Source organism: Leptosomus discolor, chromosome 8, assembly GCF_034619465.1.
Source record: "Leptosomus discolor isolate bLepDis1 chromosome 8, bLepDis1.hap2, whole genome shotgun sequence".
NCBI classification, from domain to species: domain Eukaryota; kingdom Metazoa; phylum Chordata; class Aves; order Leptosomiformes; family Leptosomidae; genus Leptosomus; species Leptosomus discolor.
The window spans coordinates 39,559,339-39,580,966 of NC_141398.1; the positions used below are offsets into that span (position 1 = coordinate 39,559,339).

The 21,628-nt window shown below is 54.3% G+C and overlaps 1 protein-coding gene and 2 non-coding genes across 3 annotated transcripts; 1 reads left to right on the top strand and 2 right to left on the bottom strand.

The window, feature by feature from the left end:
* Positions 1 to 769: 769 nt before the first annotated feature.
* LCAT (lecithin-cholesterol acyltransferase) lies at positions 770 to 7,524 on the bottom strand. The gene is made up of 6 exons (XM_009961655.2): positions 7,377 to 7,524; positions 4,262 to 4,418; positions 3,684 to 3,799; positions 3,273 to 3,368; positions 2,770 to 2,994; positions 770 to 1,392 (listed from the first exon to the last, which is right to left on the bottom strand). The coding sequence occupies exons 1-6, from the start codon at positions 7,522 to 7,524 to the stop codon at positions 770 to 772; spliced, it is 1,365 nt and encodes a 454-aa protein (XP_009959957.1).
* Positions 7,525 to 10,971: 3,447 nt separating this feature from the next.
* TRNAK-UUU (transfer RNA lysine (anticodon UUU)) lies at positions 10,972 to 11,044 on the top strand. Its single transcript has one exon. It is a non-coding gene; the product is annotated as a tRNA-Lys (tRNA).
* Positions 11,045 to 13,216: 2,172 nt separating this feature from the next.
* TRNAH-GUG (transfer RNA histidin (anticodon GUG)) lies at positions 13,217 to 13,288 on the bottom strand. The gene has a single exon. It is a non-coding gene; the product is annotated as a tRNA-His (tRNA).
* Positions 13,289 to 21,628: the final 8,340 nt, after the last annotated feature.

Here is a 21,628-nt window from a genome sequence, read left to right on the forward strand (position 1 = left end):
CATCACCAACTCCAATCACATTATCACCCCGATCGTGTTAACAGCCCCACTCTCATCACCAGCCCCAGTTACATCACCAGCCTCGGTTGCATAGCTGATCATGCGGCTTTTTCCAAAGCCCCCGCTCCTGGGGTGCTGTGGGCAGCGAGTGCCTTTGTTTTTGGTTGCGGTTGGCTTTACCGACCCACTGTGCAAGGACAAGGCAGGCTCAGTGCTCAGAAGCAAAGTGTGTTTATTATTTTGTAAATCTGCTGATTTTGAGTCGATCTTGCCCAGGGAGCCTGGCTCGCTGCCTGCATGCTGGCGGCTGGCAGAGGTGCCCTTGAAAGCCAGACCTGCCGTGCCACCCCGTGCCACTCCCATGACCACCTCGGTAAGTCAGAGCCCACGCTTGTTACGTGAGTTGCTCTGGCCTAAGTGAGCAGAGGCTACAGCACTGCGGCCCCACAGCCTCTAAAGTGCCTAAAAGCAGCTCGCTAGTGGTGAGGACTTCTGCATACGCTGTAATTCACAAGTGTGATGTTAATGAGCTGGCAGCATGGTTAATTATCCACCCGCTAGTGGGAGTGGGAAGTGACAAGCCTCTGAAGTATAATTAATCGCCGTTCCTGAATGAAGAACCAATCAGTGTGGAAGTGGGTGCCAGCCCATCCACCTGAGCCGTTGGTCTTGCTCCTTTTCCTTCCAAACTCAGCTCCAAGTCCTTTGCTCCCCTGTGTGGCAGCTTGTGGCGGCTACCAGCAAGGAGGGAAGCTGCCCCTCATTCCTTTCAGTTCTTTCTGGACTCCTTAAGGACCTTCTGTCCAGGTAGGATCTTCCTCCCCTTCCCTGCCTCTGGGCTGGATCTCACCTGCCGCGGCTCCCCCTCCTCCTGCAGGCTCCCCAGCAGGATTTCATTGATGGAACTGAGCGTCAGGTTGCTGAAGACCATGTTAAGGTGGTCGACGCCTCGCAGCTCCTGGACGTACACCTTCTGTTTTTGTTGGTTGCTCCATCGCTTGCACAACTCCAAACTGCGCGTGTTGACGGAGTCGTCCCCGTCACCGTAAATCATGTCCACGGGGTCCTCGTAAGGGAAACGCTCATCATAGATGTAAGTCTCCACAGTGGGGTAGCCTGTGCCATAGAGGCAATACGTGTCCACCCCAGGAGGGGGTAAGCCCTTCAGCAAGTCCTTCATGTCCTCCCACATGTACCACCCATCCTCCAAGTTGACGTCGGTGAAGAAGCGTTGGTAGTCCCGGTAGGTGTAATTGTAGGAGGGCGTGGAGATGAAAACGTGGGTCTCGGGCCAGGCCAGGCTTGTTGGGAACATCCAGGGGCTGGTGGTGGTCATGCGCTGCTCTTCACGCAGCTTGATGTTGGACATGAGCGGGATGCCCTGATTGTCACCTGCAGGACACACAGGGGCTCATCAGACACAGCACCGAAACGTACCCTCGCCAATGGTGCCGCTTGGGTGGCAGTGCTGGGATCAGCCCAATTAGCAGTGACTCCCAGCTATCGCCTGGCTGCAGTATGGTTCCACCTCAGATCTTCCCCTGCTTATCCCTGTCCTGCCCATGACCATACATCCTCTCCTCACCCCTCTGGCTGCAGATATTCAGAGCAACCTTCCAAACTCTTCTCTCTGGCATCTCTAGCTGCCAGGAGGGGCTGAATGTAGAGAAACCTGGGTGTGTGATGGCCCTGACCAACATGGCCCTGGACTTTCCCTGCAACCCCAGAACCTCCATGCCTGCCTGCAGGGACAGGAGTGAGCTGAGCCCAACAGGGGTGCTGACAGCAGGTGGCCAACTTGCACGTCTCCTACAAGCCTTGGCATTTTGGTGTGTCTGGAGTCCTAAGACCATGCAATGAACTCAGATTACCTTAAAAATGTCTCTGGCCCTTGTGGCAACAGAGAATAATATGAGGAGGTGACTTAAGGGTAATGCAAGGGGCCAGATATTAAAATCCTCAGGCACATGATTTTTAGTTCTGCGCATTTTTGGAGGCTCAGCTTGTGATTTTTAGACATTCTGGGCTGTCAGCATTAGGCAAGGGATTGTGGCTTTCTGGGCTGCAAAGAGACTGAAGAGGAACTGGTGAAGGGAGATGAAAGCCTGAAGACAGCAAAGCTTATGGGGGATGGGCTTTGAGATGTGGGGAGATCCAAGCAAGTGGTGCAGGAGAGCATGAGTGTCCCTTGGATGGTCTCCATGTTCTCTGCTGCAGAAATCTTGGCTTGCAGCAAAGGTCCAGCAACCTCACTATCCTGCGTGGATGGAGGTGGTGTAGATGTCTGGGGAGGCAGTGAGAAGGGGGTGAGCATGCCCTGGACTGCTTCTCTGGCCCCAAGATTTGTAGATGGGTGTTTCGGCTTCCCAGGAGCACCCCTAGCCCAGGAGCTGACCCTGTGCATGGTGCAGGCTGTGCTGCAGGCTGTCTGGCAAGAGCTAGTGTGGATGAAGGGGGATGGCCAGCCTGCAGGTGGACCCTCCTGACAGCAGTTTTCCATACACACAAACCCACCAGCCCCAGTCACAGAAACCAGAGCACACCCTGGGCCACTCTCCTGCTGCTGGGGTTGTGGTAGGAACCTCCATGGTGCTTTCTGCACCATGGGATGCAGCAGCATCAGCACCAGAACATGACCCCCACAGACCCCTTGGCCATTTACCCCCCACCTCTTCTACCATCGTGTCCTTTCCCTGCTCACCACCCCCCTTCCATTTCTGCAAGAGGGAAAGAGAGCAAAGAGGTGAGTGCACCCACAGAGTCACCCACCGGACGCCAGGACACGCAGGGGCTTGACAGACCCTCCCCAGGGGGCACCCAGGGAGATGAAACCCCCAATGTACTGATCTTTCCAGGCTTGCGTCTGCTGTAGCAGGAAGTAGAGGACATTCAGGTTGCCCATGCTGTGGGCGATGAGGAAGACGTGTCGCTGGTACTCATCATGCATCTCCTCGATCAGTGCTTTCAGGTTCTGGAAGTATTCAGGCTGCTCCTCTGCAGACAAGAGGGACACCAGCTCTTGGCAACTGCACTTGTGGCCACAGGGCTCCAGGTCTGACCCTAGGAGCCCCAACCAGAGAGGGGTGCGGGTGCAGAGGCCACAAGTGCCACCATTCATTCACACAAGAGCACTGTGAATGGCTGAGCACCCACCACCGTAGTCAACCATCCCTGTCCTTGGCTTCCTCCACACTAGCTGGCTCACCCAGCCTGTGAGAGGCATCCTGCTTCTCTCCCTGCATGGGTGGCCTGGCCATAAACCCTAGACTTACGGGGCCCAACCCTCCAGTCATAGGGGGCTGCCCGCACCGTCTGGTCTCTCACGTAGCCGTTATTCACCAGGTTCTGTACCAGGGTGTGCAGGTAACCTACGGGCAGAGAGAACAGGTGGAAATTAGGTCTGTGGTCTTCTCCTGTCAGCCTTTTTCCACCCCGGTCCTGGTCATGGCCACAATGTTCTCTGGAAAGCCCTGTAGCTTGGTGGTTCCATGCATCCCATGTGCACTGGGGTCAAGGATGGGGTGATCCCTGCCGGCACTTGAAGGGAGTGTGTCCCCAAGGCCAACGTCCCTCATTTTCAGGCGACCAGGGCTCTCTGCAGAACTGGTCCCTGCTGGAGACACATTTCCACTTGCAGGGAGCATATGGGATCCCTGGACACCCCATGCCTCTCCTCCTCTCACCTGCCAGCTTGCTCTGATCCAGGTATTCCACGGAATAGGTCTTGCCGAAGCCAGGCACACGGATGTGTACCCCTGGGGCATTGGACATTTTACGAGAGGTTCGGTTGTACACCACCCTGAGGGAAGAGGACAGAAAGTAGCAGAAGAGCCATGTCCCTGTGGGAGACATGGGACTGGGGTGGAGATCACTGGGTGCCAGCTCAGACCTGGGTGGCTCTTTCCAAGACTTGTGTGGTTAGGGAGGTGGACTGGTGCCAAGCCAGTGTCCGTGCCGATCGCCCAACATTTCAGGGCAGGAGGCTCTGACAGAGTGGGTAGTGGCAGCCCCCTCACCCTGCAGCCCTGGGCAGGGTGGCAGCATCTCCAGTGGGTGCTGAGGATGGTTTGGCTGGGCACGAGCACATGGCAGGGACATGGGAAAGGGACGGGCACTTGGAGTGGGACTGAGCTAGCTGTGTTCCCAAACAGTCCCGTGGTTATCCATGTGCACTAAGTTGTAGCCGGGGGGGAGGAGAGAGGAGGGAGATCTCTGGTAGGTCATTTCCCCAGGGAGCTCCTGGGGCAGGGGTGAGCGATACCTGGTGTTATCGATCCAGCAGTCAACTCCCACTGGCAAGAAGGTGTTGAGGTTGAGCCAGATGGTGAAATAGTCCTCTGTTTTGCGGTAGCACATCCAGTTCACCACGTCCGGCTTGTCTAGCTTTGCTTCCAGCTGGTTCCCAAGACACCCAGGCACTGAAGGCACCATAGAAGAAGAGTAGAGCCAGCTACAGAGCCCATCCCGCTGGCCCACTGCTTCCCCCGCCCCACAGACAGGCCTTCCCTGGGGCTGCCAAGCCGGGGACCTGCTGGGGCAGCATCCCTGGAGAGAAGCCTGCTCTGTGCAAGAGTGAGGACACTCGGAGCTGAGATGCAGGGTAAGCATGGAAGCAGCGCTAAAAATGCATCCTCAGGGATGCCCTGAGCTGCCTTTCCTGTGCGGTGATCCCCAGAGCTGCCAACCTTAGCCCAAACCTACCAATCCCCACCAGCATAAAGCACCCCAGATTATTTCCCCCTGCCTGGCTGGGTTTCCATCCTCCTCTCCTTGAAGCAGCCTGGGGGAAGGGGTTGGTGCTGCTCGGGGCTTCCCAGCCCGACTGCAGCCCCTGGCACCGTGTCTTGGGGTAGTGGGACAGCTTGGGGATGCACAGAGTTCCCGAGGAGGTGAAAGTCATCTGGCTGCTGGCTCCCGAGGTCCACATGCTGTTTTCCTGAACTTTAAACCCTCCACACAGGCTGAGCAAGGTCTCTGAAATCATTTGTCGCCGAGCAGAACCATATCCTAAGGGAATTCAGTGCAAATAGTGCGTACGGTAAACACAGCGCAGTTTTAAGCAAGTTCACACTCTGACATGTGTGACCTGGGCTCCCTTGATGGAGGGCGACCGTCACTGGGGTGTTTGGTCTGCCTCTGGGAGCTTCAGTGTGGTTCCCAGCAAGGATGGGACACCCATCCCGGTGCCACCCTGATATACGTGCCTGTGCTCGGGGCAGACACCATGGAGAGTGTTCCCAGCTGGTGTGCAGGAGCCAGCTCCTGGTGCCAGCGCTGACCCCCCGAGGGTAAGGACAAGAGGTGGAGGGCCTGCAGGGGACAGTGGCTGTGAGCCTGGTGGGATAGGAGTGCTGGGTGACAAATCCCACAGCCCCAGCGGGTCTGAGGACCGGCCTGAGATGCACGGCTAGAGATGATGTAGACCATCAGTGCTTCTGCGGGCACTGTCTGCTACATGACTTGCTATGTGTCCCACATAAGGCACTTCCCCCAAGGGCACTATGAGCTACTTGATGGCTTAAAGTCCTTATAGGTGCCTGCCCTGTGCTGCTCTGGGACCCAGACCAGGGCTCTGCTGTGGCTATAGGACCTCACAAGCACAGCGGAGTGGGAGCCATGCAGCCTGGTGTAGGGGCTGAGGGATGCAGGCAAGGAGGGTCTTTGACCTGAGAAGGGTGTTCCCCATTTCCCCTGGTCCCCATAAGCTTCAAGTGTCCCTGCACCCCAGGGTCCATGGGCGCAGGTGTTTCAGGGTGCTGCAGTGCTGTCCCTGTCATGGGGTGTGAGAGCAGCCTGGCCTGGAGTTGCTCTACCCCCATGCCACCCACCATGGCCCTGGCACCCGCAGTGTGGCAGGGGCATGGCCAAGGGGTGCAGGGGCATGGCTGCAGTCTCTGAAAACCTTGTCCCATGCGAGAGGAGGATTTGCCTCTCTCAATCTGCTTCACAGTTCCCTCACCTCTGTGGCATCTCCCCAGGGATACAAGGAGGGTATTCCTGTTCGGATCAAGCCATTCAGTGGACCCTAGTGTAGGAGAGCCCAGGCAGGGAGTGGGCAGAGAGGACTTCTGTGGCCAGTGATAAGAGCAGGACCACAAGCTGCTCTGATGGTTCCCAAGGCTGCACAGCCGGCACCCCTGCCCCCGGCACATAGCCCTGAGCTCTTCCTCCCCTTCCAGAGGACATTAGGTAATTATTAAGGGAGTTCCTGTGGGGGCAGGGGAGTTATCGGCGGTCCCAAGGGCACTGGGGGTTTCTGGGACACCTGGCCCAGGGGGATGGGCTACACATGGATGCCGAGCGGCACATGGGGCAGCTGGTCCTGGCTGGGCACAGGACAGGGGCTGAGGCTGGTACCGGAGGCACGGGAAGATGCTCCAACCATCACAGGTCGTCCTGAGAAGAGGCACACAGTAACGGCCACCTGGGTCTCCTGGCCACCAGCACCTCCAAGCAGAACCTGCCCCAGGATACTGAGGCTCCAAACACCGTCCCCTGCTCTCTGATGCCTCTGGGAAAGGAGTTTGTGAGGTCAGCCCTCGGCATTGCAGCAGGGATGTTCTGCTTTTTCTCTTCTCTTTTTAAAGGGGAAACTTGGCTTGATTCAAGAAAAAGGAGAAAAGACCCAATTCTGCACAGCTAGGCAAAACCCTAGCTCAGGTCCCCAGTGATGACACAGGGACAAAGAAAGGCAGAGCCGTGCAGGATGGAGGTACCAGATGATGGCTGCTGCTCCCACCTCCACCTCCTCGAGGTGATGCCCCAACCTCTCCTTTCATTTTCCTGAGCACCTCTGCCAAAGGCTCGCTCTCCTCTACACCATCCCCCAGGCAGGGTGGATGTTGCGTGGGATGCAAGATGGACGACCTTCTGCAGCAGCAAAGGATGACTTAACCATTGCCAGGGAGCAGAAGAAGACATGGGACGGAGTGGGCTTTGGGGGAGTAAGGGATAGTGGATGCTGATCCACTGCAGTGGTGGCAGCAGCTGTAGGAAGTGACAGAGGAGGGTGTGCTGCAGCCCATGTCCCTCTGCCAGCAGAGCCCCTCCAGAACCCAGCAAGCCCTAAAACACTCTCTGGGCCAGCTATGAGGTATTAGAGACCCATTTGCTTTCTGGGGTGCCCAGCCTGTCCCCCCAGCTCTAGGCAGCTGTGGCCAGGCACGGCCAGCCCTGTAACTCCAGCCTGGCGGATGGGAGGGGACCTGTGAGCTGTGTGTCACCCCCCCTTGGTGGTTCCAGCTGCAGACTGCAAAGGGCCACTGCAGCTGAGAGCCACCGAGCCACTGGCAGTGTGGCACCCCAACCTCACCACCTGCTCCGAAGGGCTGCGCAGCACCCAGAATCCTCACCCATACCCTGTATGGTGACCTTACCGAGTACGACGGGTGGCGTGCTGTTGGTCGGGGGAGCTTCTGGGGTGGTGGTGGGTGGAAAGAGGACATTGAAGAGCCAGAACTGGGACGTTGGCTGCAGAAGCAGTGACAGCGTCAGCAACATAACTCCGGCACCACTGTTCCCCATGGCAAGCTCGGCCGGGATCCTCCGGACGTCTCCAAGCAAAACAGCCTTTTATATTTTTTACGCAGGTCCAGCCAAGAGGCACACGGGCTGCAGGGGAGGGGAGAGCTGCAAGGGGCTGGCCGTGATGGGGAGGAGGGACGGGGAGGGCCAAAGGACTGGCCTTGCAGATATGCCATGCCCTGCCAAGGCAGCCCAGCGGTGCTCAGGGGCTCTTTGCGCCCTGAGAGCCCTGCCCGGGGGTACCAGTGGAGCAGGCATGTCATTTTAGCAGCTTCACAGTGCCTTGGCGTCCCTCTGCTGTGTGCTGGGGTTGTGACTGCCATGCACTTCCCCCTGCATCGTGCTGCCGTGCTGCCGGGGTAACCCTGTGGGGCTGCCCAGGGCTGCCTGCTGCCTGCCTGGGCTATTGCAGCACCTCTCCACTGCTGCTGCACTTGGTAGGGAGGGCTGGCACTGCTGATGGCCAGACAGACCCCAAACTTCTGGGAGACAATGGGGCTGGGACAGGCAAGGACATATCTGGGCAGCCCCTCATGCCACATGGCAGCAGCACGTCCCTCCAGTGCCACCCTGGGCACTGCCCCTGCCCCATGACCGCTGCCCAGGCTGCCCCGTGAGCATCCCTCTGGCAGGCGCTTGGCCCCAGGACCCTGTAGCTTCTGGCTGCTGTGGGCTCCAGGTCCCCATGGGTGTCACCTTGGCACCAGCCCCGGCTGGGGGGGACCCCCTGCAGCCCCCAGCTTGCATGGACAGGGCTTCAGGTGGCCTTGCCTGCACTGGGGTCTGGGGACCCTCAGGGACCCGGAGGCACCAAGGGGGAAGGCAGGTGACCCGGGCCAGCAGCACCTGCAGGGACACAGGGTGGAAGGGGTCAGGGTGCAGGGGGGTGATTCCAGGTGCCCCTTCCCCAGGATGGGGGAGCTGGTCACTGGTCCCTCCCTCGGTCCCCCTCCAGCCATCCAGCCCCTATGAAGTGCTCTGCCTCCCTGGGGCACTAATACAGAGCTGCTGACAGGTCCCCAGGGACTCTGGGTCACAATCCAGCCCCAGGGGGAGGAAGAAGTGGGTGACATCTCAGCTTCAGGTGGGCTTTTCAGTTGTTTTTGCAATGCACGACCACAGCGCCTGCTCTGAAGTTGTGTCTGTACTGTGTTTCAGAAGGAGTGGGTTCTGAATCCATGTGAAGATGCAGAAATGGGCTCCATGTGCCCACGCAACACTCACATATTCCTTTGGGAGGCTGCATCCCCCTGACAGAGTCTTCTGGTGTGCCCAGGCCTTGCTCTGCCCAAGGAAAGCCTTACTAGCCCAGCAGGCAAGGGCTGAACAAATGGACTGTTGAGATGAGCAGGTCAGGTCCAGGGTTCAGGGGTTCCCCATCTCATCTCAGGGGTCACCCCCTGTGTGTCACCCCCCCTTGGTTGTTCCAGCTCCAGACTGCAAAGGGCCACTGCAGCTGAGAGCCACCGAGCCACTGGCAGTGTGGCACCCCAACCTCACCACCTGCATCACCCTTGGGCTGAGCTTTGTGGCACCAGCCAAGTGTGTGGGGCTCAAGGGAGGAAGGATCTGGGGATGCATCTCCATCATGCTCTCCTTGGCAGACAGAAACCTGAGGATCCCCAGGAGCATGAAAAGAAGCGATAAGAAATCTGTGCTCACCCCAAGTCCTGCCCTGTCATCTGCTGTGGTCAGGCTCTGCCCTGCAGTCCCGTGCTGTGCAGCCCCTTGCCTGGGGGCTGTCTACTTACCCTAGGGCTTATTATGGCATAATTTAACTTTTCTCCTTAAAATTGCTGGTCTTGGCTTTCAGCCTGGCAGTGCTGCCTGCGCAGGGTTGGGGCTGTGGGCAGAGGAGATGCTCTCCCTGCTTCAGTCTGCCTCAAGGGCAATGTGCAGGGCTGTGTGCCTGGGGAGGGGCTGTCAGATGGGGAAAATGAGTTTCTTTCTTTATTTTTGAAATGTGCTAGAAGAAAGTCAGCAGGATGGCATGGTCATGTGTCTGGCCAAACCTTCCCCCCCTGGAACTGGTGCTGCAGCTGGGGGGAAGGGCTACTCCTTGTTGAAGAGGCCAGAGGAAAGCATTTGAGAAGAAGTGAATGGTGCTGAGCCATGGTAGTGAAGCAGAACCCAACTGCTCATGGGCTTGCTCCAAGCCTTCTCAGTGTGCTCTGGTGGGGCAATGGGCCAGTGCACACCAGCGCTGAGCAGGGGATGCTGTGGGGGGAGCTCAAGCTCACCTGGAGCGTGGCCTTTTGATCCTCTGGGTGCAAATCCTTCCTACCCAGCATCTTCTCTGGAGCTGGGCTCTGGGGCAGAAAGCTGCTGCCTCACCCTATGCGGAAGGGAGAAAGATATGCAGCCTGTCCAGGGAGGCTTTACTTCCAGCTTGGCCAGGACAGGAGTAAAGATCTCCAGCAGAGTGGGCTAGCTTCAGAAAAGTCGTACTGATAGGAGGACATCTTCCTCCTACCAGGAAAGAGCGAGGTAGGTTGAGTCTGTGTGGGGCTGGAGGGTACTGGTGGGTAGGCTGGGCTGGCAGGGCGAGTTCGCCATGGACAAGAGGAGCCTCTTCCTGCAGACCTGGGAGGAAAGGCCAAAGAAAATGACGGGTGGCCTTCAGAAGCCTCTCTGAACTCGCGGGCGTCTCCACAGACCAACCTCCTTGTTGCTGCCTCTCTCCCACCTCCAGCCCGGCCTTTCCGAGAACCGGCCCTGGGCCAAAACGCTGCCGTGACTCGGTTCGAAGTGAGGTGGCTGCAGCCGCAGGGCAGAGCACGGACCACTCACGACCACGGCCGCCGAGCAGGAGGCCCCGCTGCCGCCTCTCTCCTCTGGCCGCATCCCCCGGCCTTCCTGGGAGCGCTGCGGGGGTTCACAGCGGCCCCTGCAGTGCCCACTCGCCCGCCCTCCCTGCAAGCGCATCCCGACAGCGCTGGCGCTTCCCCGGGGCACGTGGCCGTGCCAGGACCGGTGCCCTGGTGCGAGGCCAGCCCGGCCCACGGGCAGCAGCCAGGTGCTGAGCCTGGCAGGTGCTGGTGGTGCGGCCGAGCGGGCTGAGGAGCTGGTGCCGGGCGCTGGAAAAGCAAGTTCAAAGCCCACTGCTGCCTGGTTATTATTTTCCCAGGCTGATGGGGTTGGCACCCACAGCCCCACCAGGCTCTCCTCCTCCTCCTCCTCGCCACTCTGGCTTTTGGCTGTCCCCAGGAGGACAATCCTGGTGGTCACCTCCCCCACAGTGACCCCATCGTTGCCTGAGGAAGAGGTGCCAGGGCAGGGCAGAGGTCCTTGCGGTGCTGCTCCTTGTGGAAGGATGCCCTCCACTGCGGTGGACTTGTTGGAGAGGTCTGGGGGTGGAAGAGGTCAAAGCAAGACCCTATGTCACCCCACTGGTGCCACAGGGGGGTCCTCACTGCCTATCCTGAACATCCCCCCCTCCAAATGTGAGCCTGGATAGCTCAGCTGGGAGAGCATCAGACTTTTAATCTGAGGGTCCAGGGTTCAAGCCCCTGTTCAGGCGGAGGCTTTGTCCTTTAGGAGCCTGGGGGCAGGGGTGGCATTTCTTCTGCTGGGAAAAGTACCTCCTGGGACTGCTGAGATTATGGGGATGAATGAAGCAGGATGCTGTCTGCCCTGCTTACTTTCTCACTGGAGGGTGTTCAGGTGCCCAAACCCACCATCTTCAAGCATCTTCTATAAAGGCACCTGCTTTTTACCTCCATGAAGATGCTGAACGGACTGGAGCATCTCTCCTAGGAGGGAAGCCAGGCTCTTCTCAGCAGTTCCCAGTGCCAAGATAAGAAGCGATGTGCACAAACTGGAATACAGGAGGTTTGCTCTGGATATCGGAAGACATTTTTTCACTCAGGGTGACCATGCACTGGCACAGGTTTCTTGGGGTGGTTGTGGAGTCTCCATCCCTAGAGATATTCAAAAGCCATCTGGACACAAGCCTGGGCAATGAGCTCTAGGTGGCCCTGCTTGAGCAGGGGGTTGGACCAGATGACCTCTGGAGATTCCTTCCAACCTCAACCAGCCTATGATTCTGTTGCTTGTCATCCCAAACCCACTCCAACCAAAGCAGAGCCCTGCATCATTTTAAGGCAAGATGTTTCACATGACAGCATAGGCTGCAGCAACCCATGGGGCCACCACACTGCTTCAGCCAAGCCCTGAATTGCACTCTGTGTGTGCATATACCGTTCATGTTATTTTTTTGCAAAACAGAAACAGAAAATTGAGTCATTTCTACTGAAAAATATCCCCTTTGGGATTTTGACATTTTTCAACCTGAACATACACTAGTTAGTCAATTACCGTACATTATTCTTTAGGTAAACTTAATGGTCTTGTACCCCAAACTAACTTTCTGTGGAGGAAAAAAAAAGAGGGATGGAGAAATTCTGTATTTCCTTGTTTTTCTGCTTCTCAGTTGTGTAAAAGTGCCTCAGGTACTGCTGCTGCTAAAGGTCAGCTTCTCTAGATGTTGGTCTTCTCTTCCTTCTGTATTATCTTTAGAAGGCAAAATGCTTTTTGAGCTTTCTCTGAGTGAAGAAATATGTGTTTTCAGTAAAAGAGTAAATGAAGATTGGAGGAGTGTGAAGTTGTGCAAGTAAAGCACTATAAACTGCACATCCTAAAGGTAAACGCACAATGACTTTTGCTCTCCATTTCTTCCTATGGATAAGGCGTGAAAGAAAAATAGTTTATTTTGTGCAATAAAAAACCTCCCTCCCCTTCCCATGCACAAGCCCTGCGGACACCTGAGCCAAATAGTTTCAGTTACCCCTGCAGTGGTGAATAAATTGAGACTCGCTGCTTGGGTAGTGCCTTCTTCACCAGCTGCGCCCCGAGGGCGACCTGTGCGGTACCTTATGCAGCTCGTAATTTCATTTTTGAAAGCTGCAGTCCAGAGTGAGTTCTGCACAGCTGTCAGGAGAGGGCACCAAGACCAAGCAAACAGGGAGCCTCCGTGGTCTGAAGGCTCCTGAAGAGTAAAGGCAACAGTTTAAAAGGCTTCTTCAAGCTGAAGCACCTACTGGTGCACCCCAGAGATCTCCACTTGCCTCTTGGTGCCCATGAGACCTCTGGTTCCCAGACCCACAGTGTGTCAGCATCACCTCCCAGCTCTAGATGGGTTTTGCCTCTGCTGTGAAAGCGTCCCTGGCGGTGCTGCAGCCAAAATCCCATTCCCCAGGAGCTGGGAGCGCTGGCAGCAGGACTTCCGTCAAATTGATCTTCCTTCTTCTTCAGGTGGTTGCTGTGGCAGATCCTTCCTACACCGGAGGGTAGGAGGAGGGGAGCTACCTCCTGGGGCGGAAAGCTGCTGCCTCCCACCTCCTCTCACTCAGCAGGGTGGTCACGGTGTTTTCTGGTCCTCTTTTTGCAAAATGGGGAGGAAGGATGAGGGAAAGGTGGAAAGCTGTGTGATTTCTTTTAAATTCTTGAGCTTTGCCTGGAAAATGGAGGAGCTGGAGTTCTTTCCTAGAAGTGTCACTACAGCCCCACTGTGCAGTGACTGCAGGTCGGGAAATCATTGTAGGCACGAGTCCAGTTACTTTTAGGAGCAGGGAGCACATTAGAGCTTCTGCCCCCATCCTTGGGCATGCTATCTTTGCAAACCAACCTCCTTGCTGATGTCTCCCTTGCATCTTCAACCCTTTTTCATGCACCAGGCAACTGGCAAAAGTATTGCTGTGACTCGGATTCGAACCGAGGTTGCTGCGGCCACAACGCAGAGTACTGACCACTATACGATCACAGCAGAAGTTCTGCCACACGCTGGGACCACGGGGGGGAGAGCTCCTACGCCATCCCCTTCGCTGGCATGGGCACCCAGCATGGCCCAGCAAACAAAACCCCACTGTTTTATCAAGGTGGCTACAAACAGACTTGAATGATGCTGCTCAGAGCCTCAGCAGTCTGGAACAGGGCCCTAAATTGTGCAAAACACTGGCAATGCCGGCATGGCACCTGCGATCTCAGGCTGCGCCAGAGAACAGTGCTGTTGAGGGGGTATCATGCCATGGGGCCATCATGCAGTGGGGGCATCATGCTATAATACAGCAAATTTAGAATTATAATAGTTTCAGCTAAGGTTAAGCTATACAAGAGGTGTGTAATTAAGTAATTTTATGGCGCTTTCTTGTGCATGATACAAGAAGTTTGCAGCAATTCAGATTGTAATACCACAGATGGCACGAGGATCTCTGTGGGGAGCTGAGTGATAGTGTGGGAACGATCTGGGCAGGGAGGTCCAGGTAACCCGGAATGTCCCCAGGGCCCCTCATCCCACTACCACCTCCCTGCCTGGCTGTGCCCCCCTGCAGAGAAATCCTTCCCTGGCAGTGTAGCTCAAGCACAGGGAAGCCAAGGGCAGGTGGTGTGGTTGGGCTGAGCCTCTTGGCTAGGCTCAGCCTTGTGGAGCTCCTCGGTTTGGGGGTCTTGTCCTCCAAGCTCATGTCTCCAGGGTCTGTGCTGACATTGAACCTTTCAGCCCTTGCTTTTCACCCAAACCACCCCTCCAGCTGTTTCTGTGACACTTGTAATCCTTCCCCATCCCACTTTTGCCCTCCGGTAGCCCAGTTGATGGGGTATGTTGGTCAGTGCTGCTTAGCCTTTCCTCCTCTAGGCTTTTTGCTTCTACCTGGTTTGGAGATGAAATCTCATTTGGGGAATTTTCTGTCCTTTCAGACACTTTATAGCTATGCCACAGAGGCATGAGCAGGTGGTACAAGATGGCCTGGGGTTGAAATTGTCCAAGAGAGATGGATCCAATGCCAGTCTGATCCCCTCTTCCTTCATTCCTCATGTGGGCTTTCTCCTCCCTGGGGCACACCAAAGTGTCCTCTCCCTGGTGAGGGTGGGGAGAGCTGGGAGTTTGCTCTTCCAGAGCCATCCTGTCCCAACTTTCTCTCCCCTGCTGCTACTCGCAGGCCCCAAAACACCCCAGGTGCCCAAACAGAGACATCAAAATGGTCTTATGTGCCCTGTGTTGGAACCACCCTGTGTACACCCCACTCTGCCAAGGTGCAGGAATGGCTGAGGGTCCCGTGTTCTTCATCTCTATGTTAAAACACAACCTTTGTATTCGTTATTGATGAAAGAAACACCTCTATGTCATGCTTTTGAGAAGGTACTTTCGGTGACTCCAGAGCTGCTTTAGCTGCTTCTGGCCCCAGCACAGGTTGGGCTGGTGGAGAGGGAAGGACTTTGTGAGGGTGAGAGCTCCCTGCTCCATGTCCCAGGCAGCCCATGGCCCCCCACCCCGGTACCACCCCACCTTCCTCCTCCCCATCCCTCCATGTGCCACAGGATATGCAGTGGGTGAGTCCTGGTGCCCCCAAGGCCTGCATGGACCCCATATGCCCATCAGGTCCCTCACCCCACTCCATCAGCCCCGTGCTGAATCTCAGAGGCCCTGTGGGCATCTCTGCTCAGCCTGGAGCCCCCAGCACCATGTGTGCTCCACAGAAATATGCATGGCACTGAGAGCCCATTGTGGCTCCACACACTGGCTCAGAAGGAGTGCAGCCACGCAGAAGAGAGATGGAGACAAGGTTTAATCGGAATACAGAAGAGACAGAGATGGGAGGGCCTCCCATCCCTGGGAGGGCTCAGGACCAAGTTTACAGACTGCCCCACAATATTTATATGTCCTCTCTTCTGCCAGAAGTCCAGATATTTTCCCTTGGATCCCAGAGTGTCATCTTGTGGCCAATGCTGTGGCGTTAAGGAGGATTAATTTGGTTTTATTGCACAGGGATGAGAGTGCAGAAATGCTACAGGCTTAGTTCAGGCTGGATATTATGGGATCTGCTTCCTTTGGCATTTCCATACTTTCCATGATGGGACACAACCTTGCGTCTGAGGAAACAACAAGGTCCCATGTGCAGGCAGTCAGCTTGGGAATGGGTTGGTGTGGTTGTGCAAGGACGGACTCTGCATACCAACCAATACAATTTCAAGCAAAAGCCCTTTATTGAACGTTTGGCTGCATCTTACATACTGTTTTATTTCCATACATGTGATCATGCCTTTTCAGATTGGCTATCTCGCTTTGTCCACCCGCCCAGCATGCAGTTACCTTACTTATGCGATTGGTTACAAGTTCTATGCGACAGTGTCTGTTAGTACCTATTATTCACCCCTTATTTCCTCTATGTCCATATTAGGTATGCTCTCTCTCTGCTAGATAGTCTCCTACAGGTTGGGAAAAAGATGAGACTTTGGACCAAACAGGTATCAACACACAGGGCAAGGGATCTTGGTGTCTAGTTAGAAAGCACCAGAGGAATCCTTCACTCTTTGGCCACTCACAGCTTTCTGGTCCCATCTAGAAATCCTGGAGTGCCCGACAGCGGGCCCTTGGATGGCAGGGTGCCTCATCCCAGATGCCAAACTCCGAAGCCTGCTGCCCTCCCACAAGGGGTGCCAGTGAGAGATCCCCTTCCCCTAAGTCCTCCTGATTGTGGAGGGAAGGGCACTGCAGGGGATGGGGAGATGCCATCCATAGCTGGAGAGATTTACTAGAATAACTGATTCTCTTTGTAATTCCTCTGCCGATTCAGCTGTACTCTTCTGCCCCACTCTTCTTGACGCATGTGGTAAGTCTCCAAGAGTTGCAGGGTGTAGTTTGCTTGCACAGAAAGCTGGATGCAACAGTGAGGGAAATGTTACTCTCACCTTCTGGTTGAGACCCTCCTGCCTCCAACTTGGAGGCAGCTTGGCATCAGGGTCTAAGCCAGGTCATGGGAAAGTAGAGGATGCCATACCCAGCCCCAGAGCTCAGGATTTGGAGTCTTTCATGCCTCAGACAGCAGCTGCTGCTCAAGTTTCCTGGGCTGAGTTTGGTGGACATGTTCACTTTGTGTAGCTCCTGTGGACTCTCCAGCTTCTTATTCACCACAGCTCTGTGCAGGAAGGGAGCATACCTCTCCTCTTTCCCAACTGGTGTCAGTGGTGAGAGTGGCCAAATCTCTGCCAATGTTTCATGAGATGACCTCACCTGCATTGGCACCAAAGGATGATTTTTAGGAGGCTTCTCACGTCCCTCAGGTGCTCCGAATTTTCAGCCATGGAGATGCAGGCAGCTACAGGTCTTTTCAGCCCTCCGGCACGGTTGGCTCCATTCTCAGAAACCCCTGTGAGACAAACTGCCCCAGGAAGGGACCTGCAGCTGTAGCAGAGGAACCATGAGAATCACCCCAGCAGGGCCCTGCAGGTGGGGGAGACATCAGTTCCCCACTGGCCCCACACTTCCATGCTGACATCACTCATGACAAGGTAAATGAGGGGAGGGAATGGCCATTTTTCAGAGCAGGAACCATGAGATGAAATCCTCCAGCAGGTCATAGCACACCACTGAACCACGATGATGGCTTGGTTGGAAGGGTTGGAGGCCCTGAGGGCACCAAGAGCCCTCAATGACCCTGTCCAACATCCCCTGGGACTTTCACCCGCATCCCATTTCAGCCCCTGCTGGAGCTGATCCGGAGCCTGACCTGCAGACTGGATTCCTGGCATGATGGGGAGATCCTCTTTTTGTTTCTGAAAATGGGAAGTGCAGTTTGAGGTCTGGCACCGAGAGTTTGCTTGTGCTTGCTATCTTTCTCCACCACCAAGAATCTCTCCTGAATTCCTGTCAGAAAGCTGAAAATACCCAAGAGGGTGAGCTGGTATGAGTGCGGGATGAGGCTGTTCTCCATGTTGTGCTCACGAGTAGCTTACTGCCAGCCTCTGCAGCAGACCGCAGTTCTGCTGGAGATTTAGGTGTATTTGGCTACTTGATTTCACGTCAACGGTGGAAGAAGAAATATTTGAGCTGTAGCATTCACATGAGCTGTAACACCCACATGTGGTCCCTGTCTTGAGGGAACAAAGAGAACAACAGTGACTTTTGACAACCAGAGCCTGGAGGGACCATGATCCTCCTCCTGCAAACTGCACTGTGGTGGTCACGCATTAAAATACAGGCTGTATTTGGGGTCACACAGTGCAGGAGAAGGAGGAAGTGTTTGAGGCAGAAGAGCAATGCTGGCAATTATCTCTCTCTGGGACTCCTCCTGTGCCAGAAAACCCCACCAACCACCAGATTTGCAATTAAATCAGGGTCTTCTAGTTGACCGAATCTAAGGTAGAAAACAGTGAACACTGACACTGCTTTGTCTTGCTGGGGAGGATGTTCTGAATTTCATTTTTCTTTGAAAAGTGGCATCATTTATGCTGAAATGAGCAGAGGTTCATAGATATCAAAAAGGAAGGAGAAGAATTTCTGTAGCTCCTGGAGTAATTCTTCACACAAACATCAGTCACCAAGACAAATTTGAACAATCTTTCAGAGACGATACCAACACTGCGTACAAAGGGAACAACTCATTCAAGAAATCCAAGAGCACGAGGTCACCCCTCATCCATTTCTTCATAAGGCTCATCTGTAAGGTGACCTTCTTCCTTTGCCGTTCTGCCTCTTTCCTTTCTTTGGGCCAGATAGTGTGGATGGAGACCAAGACTGCCTTCCTTGAGAAAGCAGATGTTCAGTAGGAGGACTCTCTGGAACTATACAAGGGGGAGGCTCTTCAGAAAGCATCTTTGGATTTGTTTAGCAAGAATGACAGGCAAAACAGCTCCAGCATCTGATAAAACCATCCAATACCCTTGACGCCATCTTGTTATAGAGATCTTGCTCTCTAGGAGGGCTTTGGCACAGCTTAGCAGCCTTTTGAAAGAGTCGTCGCCAGCCAGTTTTTCTCCCCACACTCAAATGGACAGAATCTGTTGGAGAGGTAGACCCCTCTACCCTTGGCAGCTCAAAGCAGAGCTAGCTAAAATGAAGGACCACCTTACAACATATATCAGGGCACAGAGCCCTGGAGGAAAGTGGGTTGCCGTGAGGTATTCTTCCATAGTGGGTGATTGGAGCTTTGCTGTGTACAGCGAGGCACAAGAGATGAAGCCTTCCCTCCCAGGGCACCACGTTTTTCCCTTGTCTTCAGTCGCCTACTTCTGAGGACTAAAGGAACAACCACACACAAGCACTCGTCAGTCGTGACATTACCATCAATCTCAATTTGCTTATCACCCTTTTCTTACTCCTTCTCCTCCTTCTCTTCCTCCTCCTCCTTCCTGTCTTCTGTGGCCTTCAGAGGTCCTACAGAGGGACAGTCCAGGGCTTCTTTTTTAGGGGGAAGCAGAAAATCAAACCTGGAAATGAGAAGATGCGAGATTGAAGAAAGGGCCACCGCATTCCCTTTGCAAGGTCTTGAGAAGGTCTCTCAAGGCTGCTGCTTTCCAAGACAGAATATGCAATGTCCCTGAGAGCTCTGTTTGTTAGGAAACAGAGTGACACAATCAAGACCTCCATGGCTTGGGAGCACATGAGAGGTCCCATTGGTCTGCTCCAGGGCTCCCCAATTCTAACTCTGAAAAAGCTGACTCCCTCACTGAAGACCATCTCTAATCTCTTCTTCCTGTCCATGGACATGGAGAACAGATTACCTCTTTACCCAGCTGGCTCAGGTTGGTTTGAATTCTAACCTTGCTCTGCAGCTCTCTTGCAGACCCTCTCAGGCTCATATCAGGGCAACTGTAATGCATAAACACCATCCCCATGGCCATTAAGGATGCTGCTGAGCAGCCCCAGGCTCAGGTCAGAGCTCTGAAGAACCCCGTTCTAGCACAGGAGAGGCAATCACTCCTCCTGTCCCCCAGGGACTTGGGAAGCAGGCATTTGGGACACTTGGGGCCCTCAAGTCTCACCACAGGCATGGCTATATTGCAAACACAGGACTTGTTTGAATCTGATACCCACACAGGGACACTTTTCCTGTACAATCCGTGTGCAAGAAATTCTGGGACCTTTCCATTTTGAAATTGCACCCAGAAGAAAGAGATGAATCAGGGTAAACCTTATGGGAAATGTTGCCTCAGTTCCTCAACCAACAAGAAGCCAACGTACTGTGGTAACAAAAAGATGCCACCAGGACCCACACAAAAATCAGGACTTTATCTGTCTGATATCACCAGATGTCTATTTTCCGGGGTCTGAAACAGAGACAGAGATATGTGAGAGTGTTCAAGGGACATTTTTACCTTGCTTGTAAAAGCCTTGTGCTCAGAGAAGACACGGCCACTCAGACTATAACAAATATTTCTTTGGCCAATATGAGCCCCTCAGCTTTTCAGGCAGAAGCTGCACAGCTCAGAGTCGACAAGGAGCAATAACGCTGCTGTGTGTCACCCCGTGCAAGCTGCCATCTCTCAGGTTCACAACAGGAATATGGGGAACTGAAGCTGCTGCGCCTGCTGCCCCATCATCCCAAATGTGGTCCAAGAAGTTGATTTAAAAGCAGTAAGATCACCCCATGGCTGTTAACACAGAGGGAAACTAAACCTTGTCTATCTGTGAGGGGTGAAGTTGGATGGGACATGGAATGGACACGTTCCTGTGTCTTGGACTCTTTCCCTAGACAGTGTCTGGTTTTGAACCCATCAAAACCCCGCCATTATCATTTCTAGGACAGACAGTGGGATGCTGGGCTAGGTAGAGCCTTGATCTAACTCTAGATGACTCTTCCTGGATTCTCCTGTCAACTATACCACTGAGTAGGAGAGCAGGATGCTACAGACTTGGCATTGCTGTAGACCATGACCACCCCAGGGGCTGAGAGGGTCCTGACAGGCCTCCACAAACCAGTTCAGTCATCCTTTGACAGGTGTCCAGAAAGATGAGGTGTAGCACAGGGAAGGGATCAGCTTACACTGAGAAGGGCTTCCAGCAGCTTTCCAGTGCCATCCACAGCAAGGAGAAAGTCATCATAAAATCTCATAGTGACTTCCCTGTTTCTTATGGAAAGAATGCCGATGGACTTGAAGATGAAGTCTATGTCCTGTCTTTTAGCGGTGGCCCGAAAGAATGATGTCACAGTCTCATATACACAACATTGCACTGTTGTAAAAGGCAGCCGGGAACACGCGGAGAGCTCCTCATACCTCAGAGGGATGACTGTTACGTCAGCTGGAGAACAGAAAAAGAGGAACAAAGTCACTGCTGCAGTAGGGCAATGTAGGCACCAAGAAGGTGTCAGCAGCTTCAAGCAGGACATTGCCACAGAGCAGTTTGTTGAATCCCATGCTAACAGCTCTGAACAGTGCCTGGGGGATGAACACTGCGTGGGAGGGTAGGGCAGATGGGTGCAGATCTGACGACAAAGTCCATAGTGCTCGGGCACAAGCGTGCCCACGCTCAGTGCACTCCAGCTGTCTGTGCCAGACTCATGAAGGAGCAAAGGAGGAGCAAAGTGCAAGGACTGCACAGCAGCATACTTCTGTCCCACTGTCCCTCATACCCATGCACCCACCTGATGTTTCAATCCCATGGAAGATGGGGTCATGTGAAAGAGGAGAATCCCTCCAACACAGACCCGCAGCATCATTCATGTCATGCTGCAGCTGCACTGATCAGAAGTCATGGCAGAGCTGGCCATCCACAAGTCCCTCCACAAAGTCCTGTCCTCATCTTTGGTTCTGGCATATCTACAAAGCAACTTATACCCGCTTTGCTCTAGAAGGAGCCTGTAAGAGCCAGCAGAAACTCTGGCCTCTGCTCTTTCAAGTAGATGGGCAGCACTCATCATGCTCCCATAAAGGCGGAGTGTGAGCTTTAGCTCAGTTTCATTAGAAACAGCATCTCCAATAAATTATAGTCCAAAGGCAGTAGTCCTACCATTGCATAATCATGAATGATATGGAGCCAAGCCCGAAAGCAATTAAAGAACAGATCCTCTAGCTGAAGGTGTATCATCAGAAAAGGACACGCAATATGCCTTTTTGAGAAATTGCTTCTTGGTGACCTATTCAGCTTGAACAAGCTAGGGTTGTTTTCAGGACATCTTTAGGCATTCAGTTACGCCTTAACAGCAGTTAGCATACGCCTTAAGGGTGCTGCAAAGGTAGGCAAAGGTTTTAATCTGTCTTCTTACCAGGAACATCTTCTTCAGTGTAGCTGAGGTGGCATTCATCTGCAATCACTTTGGACGTAAGAAACATGAGTCTCCAAACAATCAAAACCTCACTGTTCACAGTGCACATGTAGTCTTTAAGAACA

What these genes read in the sequence shown, in the direction of transcription:
- LCAT (XM_009961655.2), bottom strand. Translation starts at nt 7,524, where the DNA reads ATGGGGAACAGTGGTGCCGGAGTTATGTTGCTGACGCTGTCACTGCTT. An exon ending in GGATCAGAGCAAGCTGGCAG is followed by an intron (nt 3,369 to 3,683) that starts GTGAGAGGAGGA and finishes CTCTGCCCGTAG; the next exon opens with GTTACCTGCACACCCTGGTA. An exon ending in TGACTGGAGGGTTGGGCCCC is followed by an intron (nt 2,995 to 3,272) that starts GTAAGTCTAGGG and finishes TCTTGTCTGCAG; the next exon opens with AGGAGCAGCCTGAATACTTC.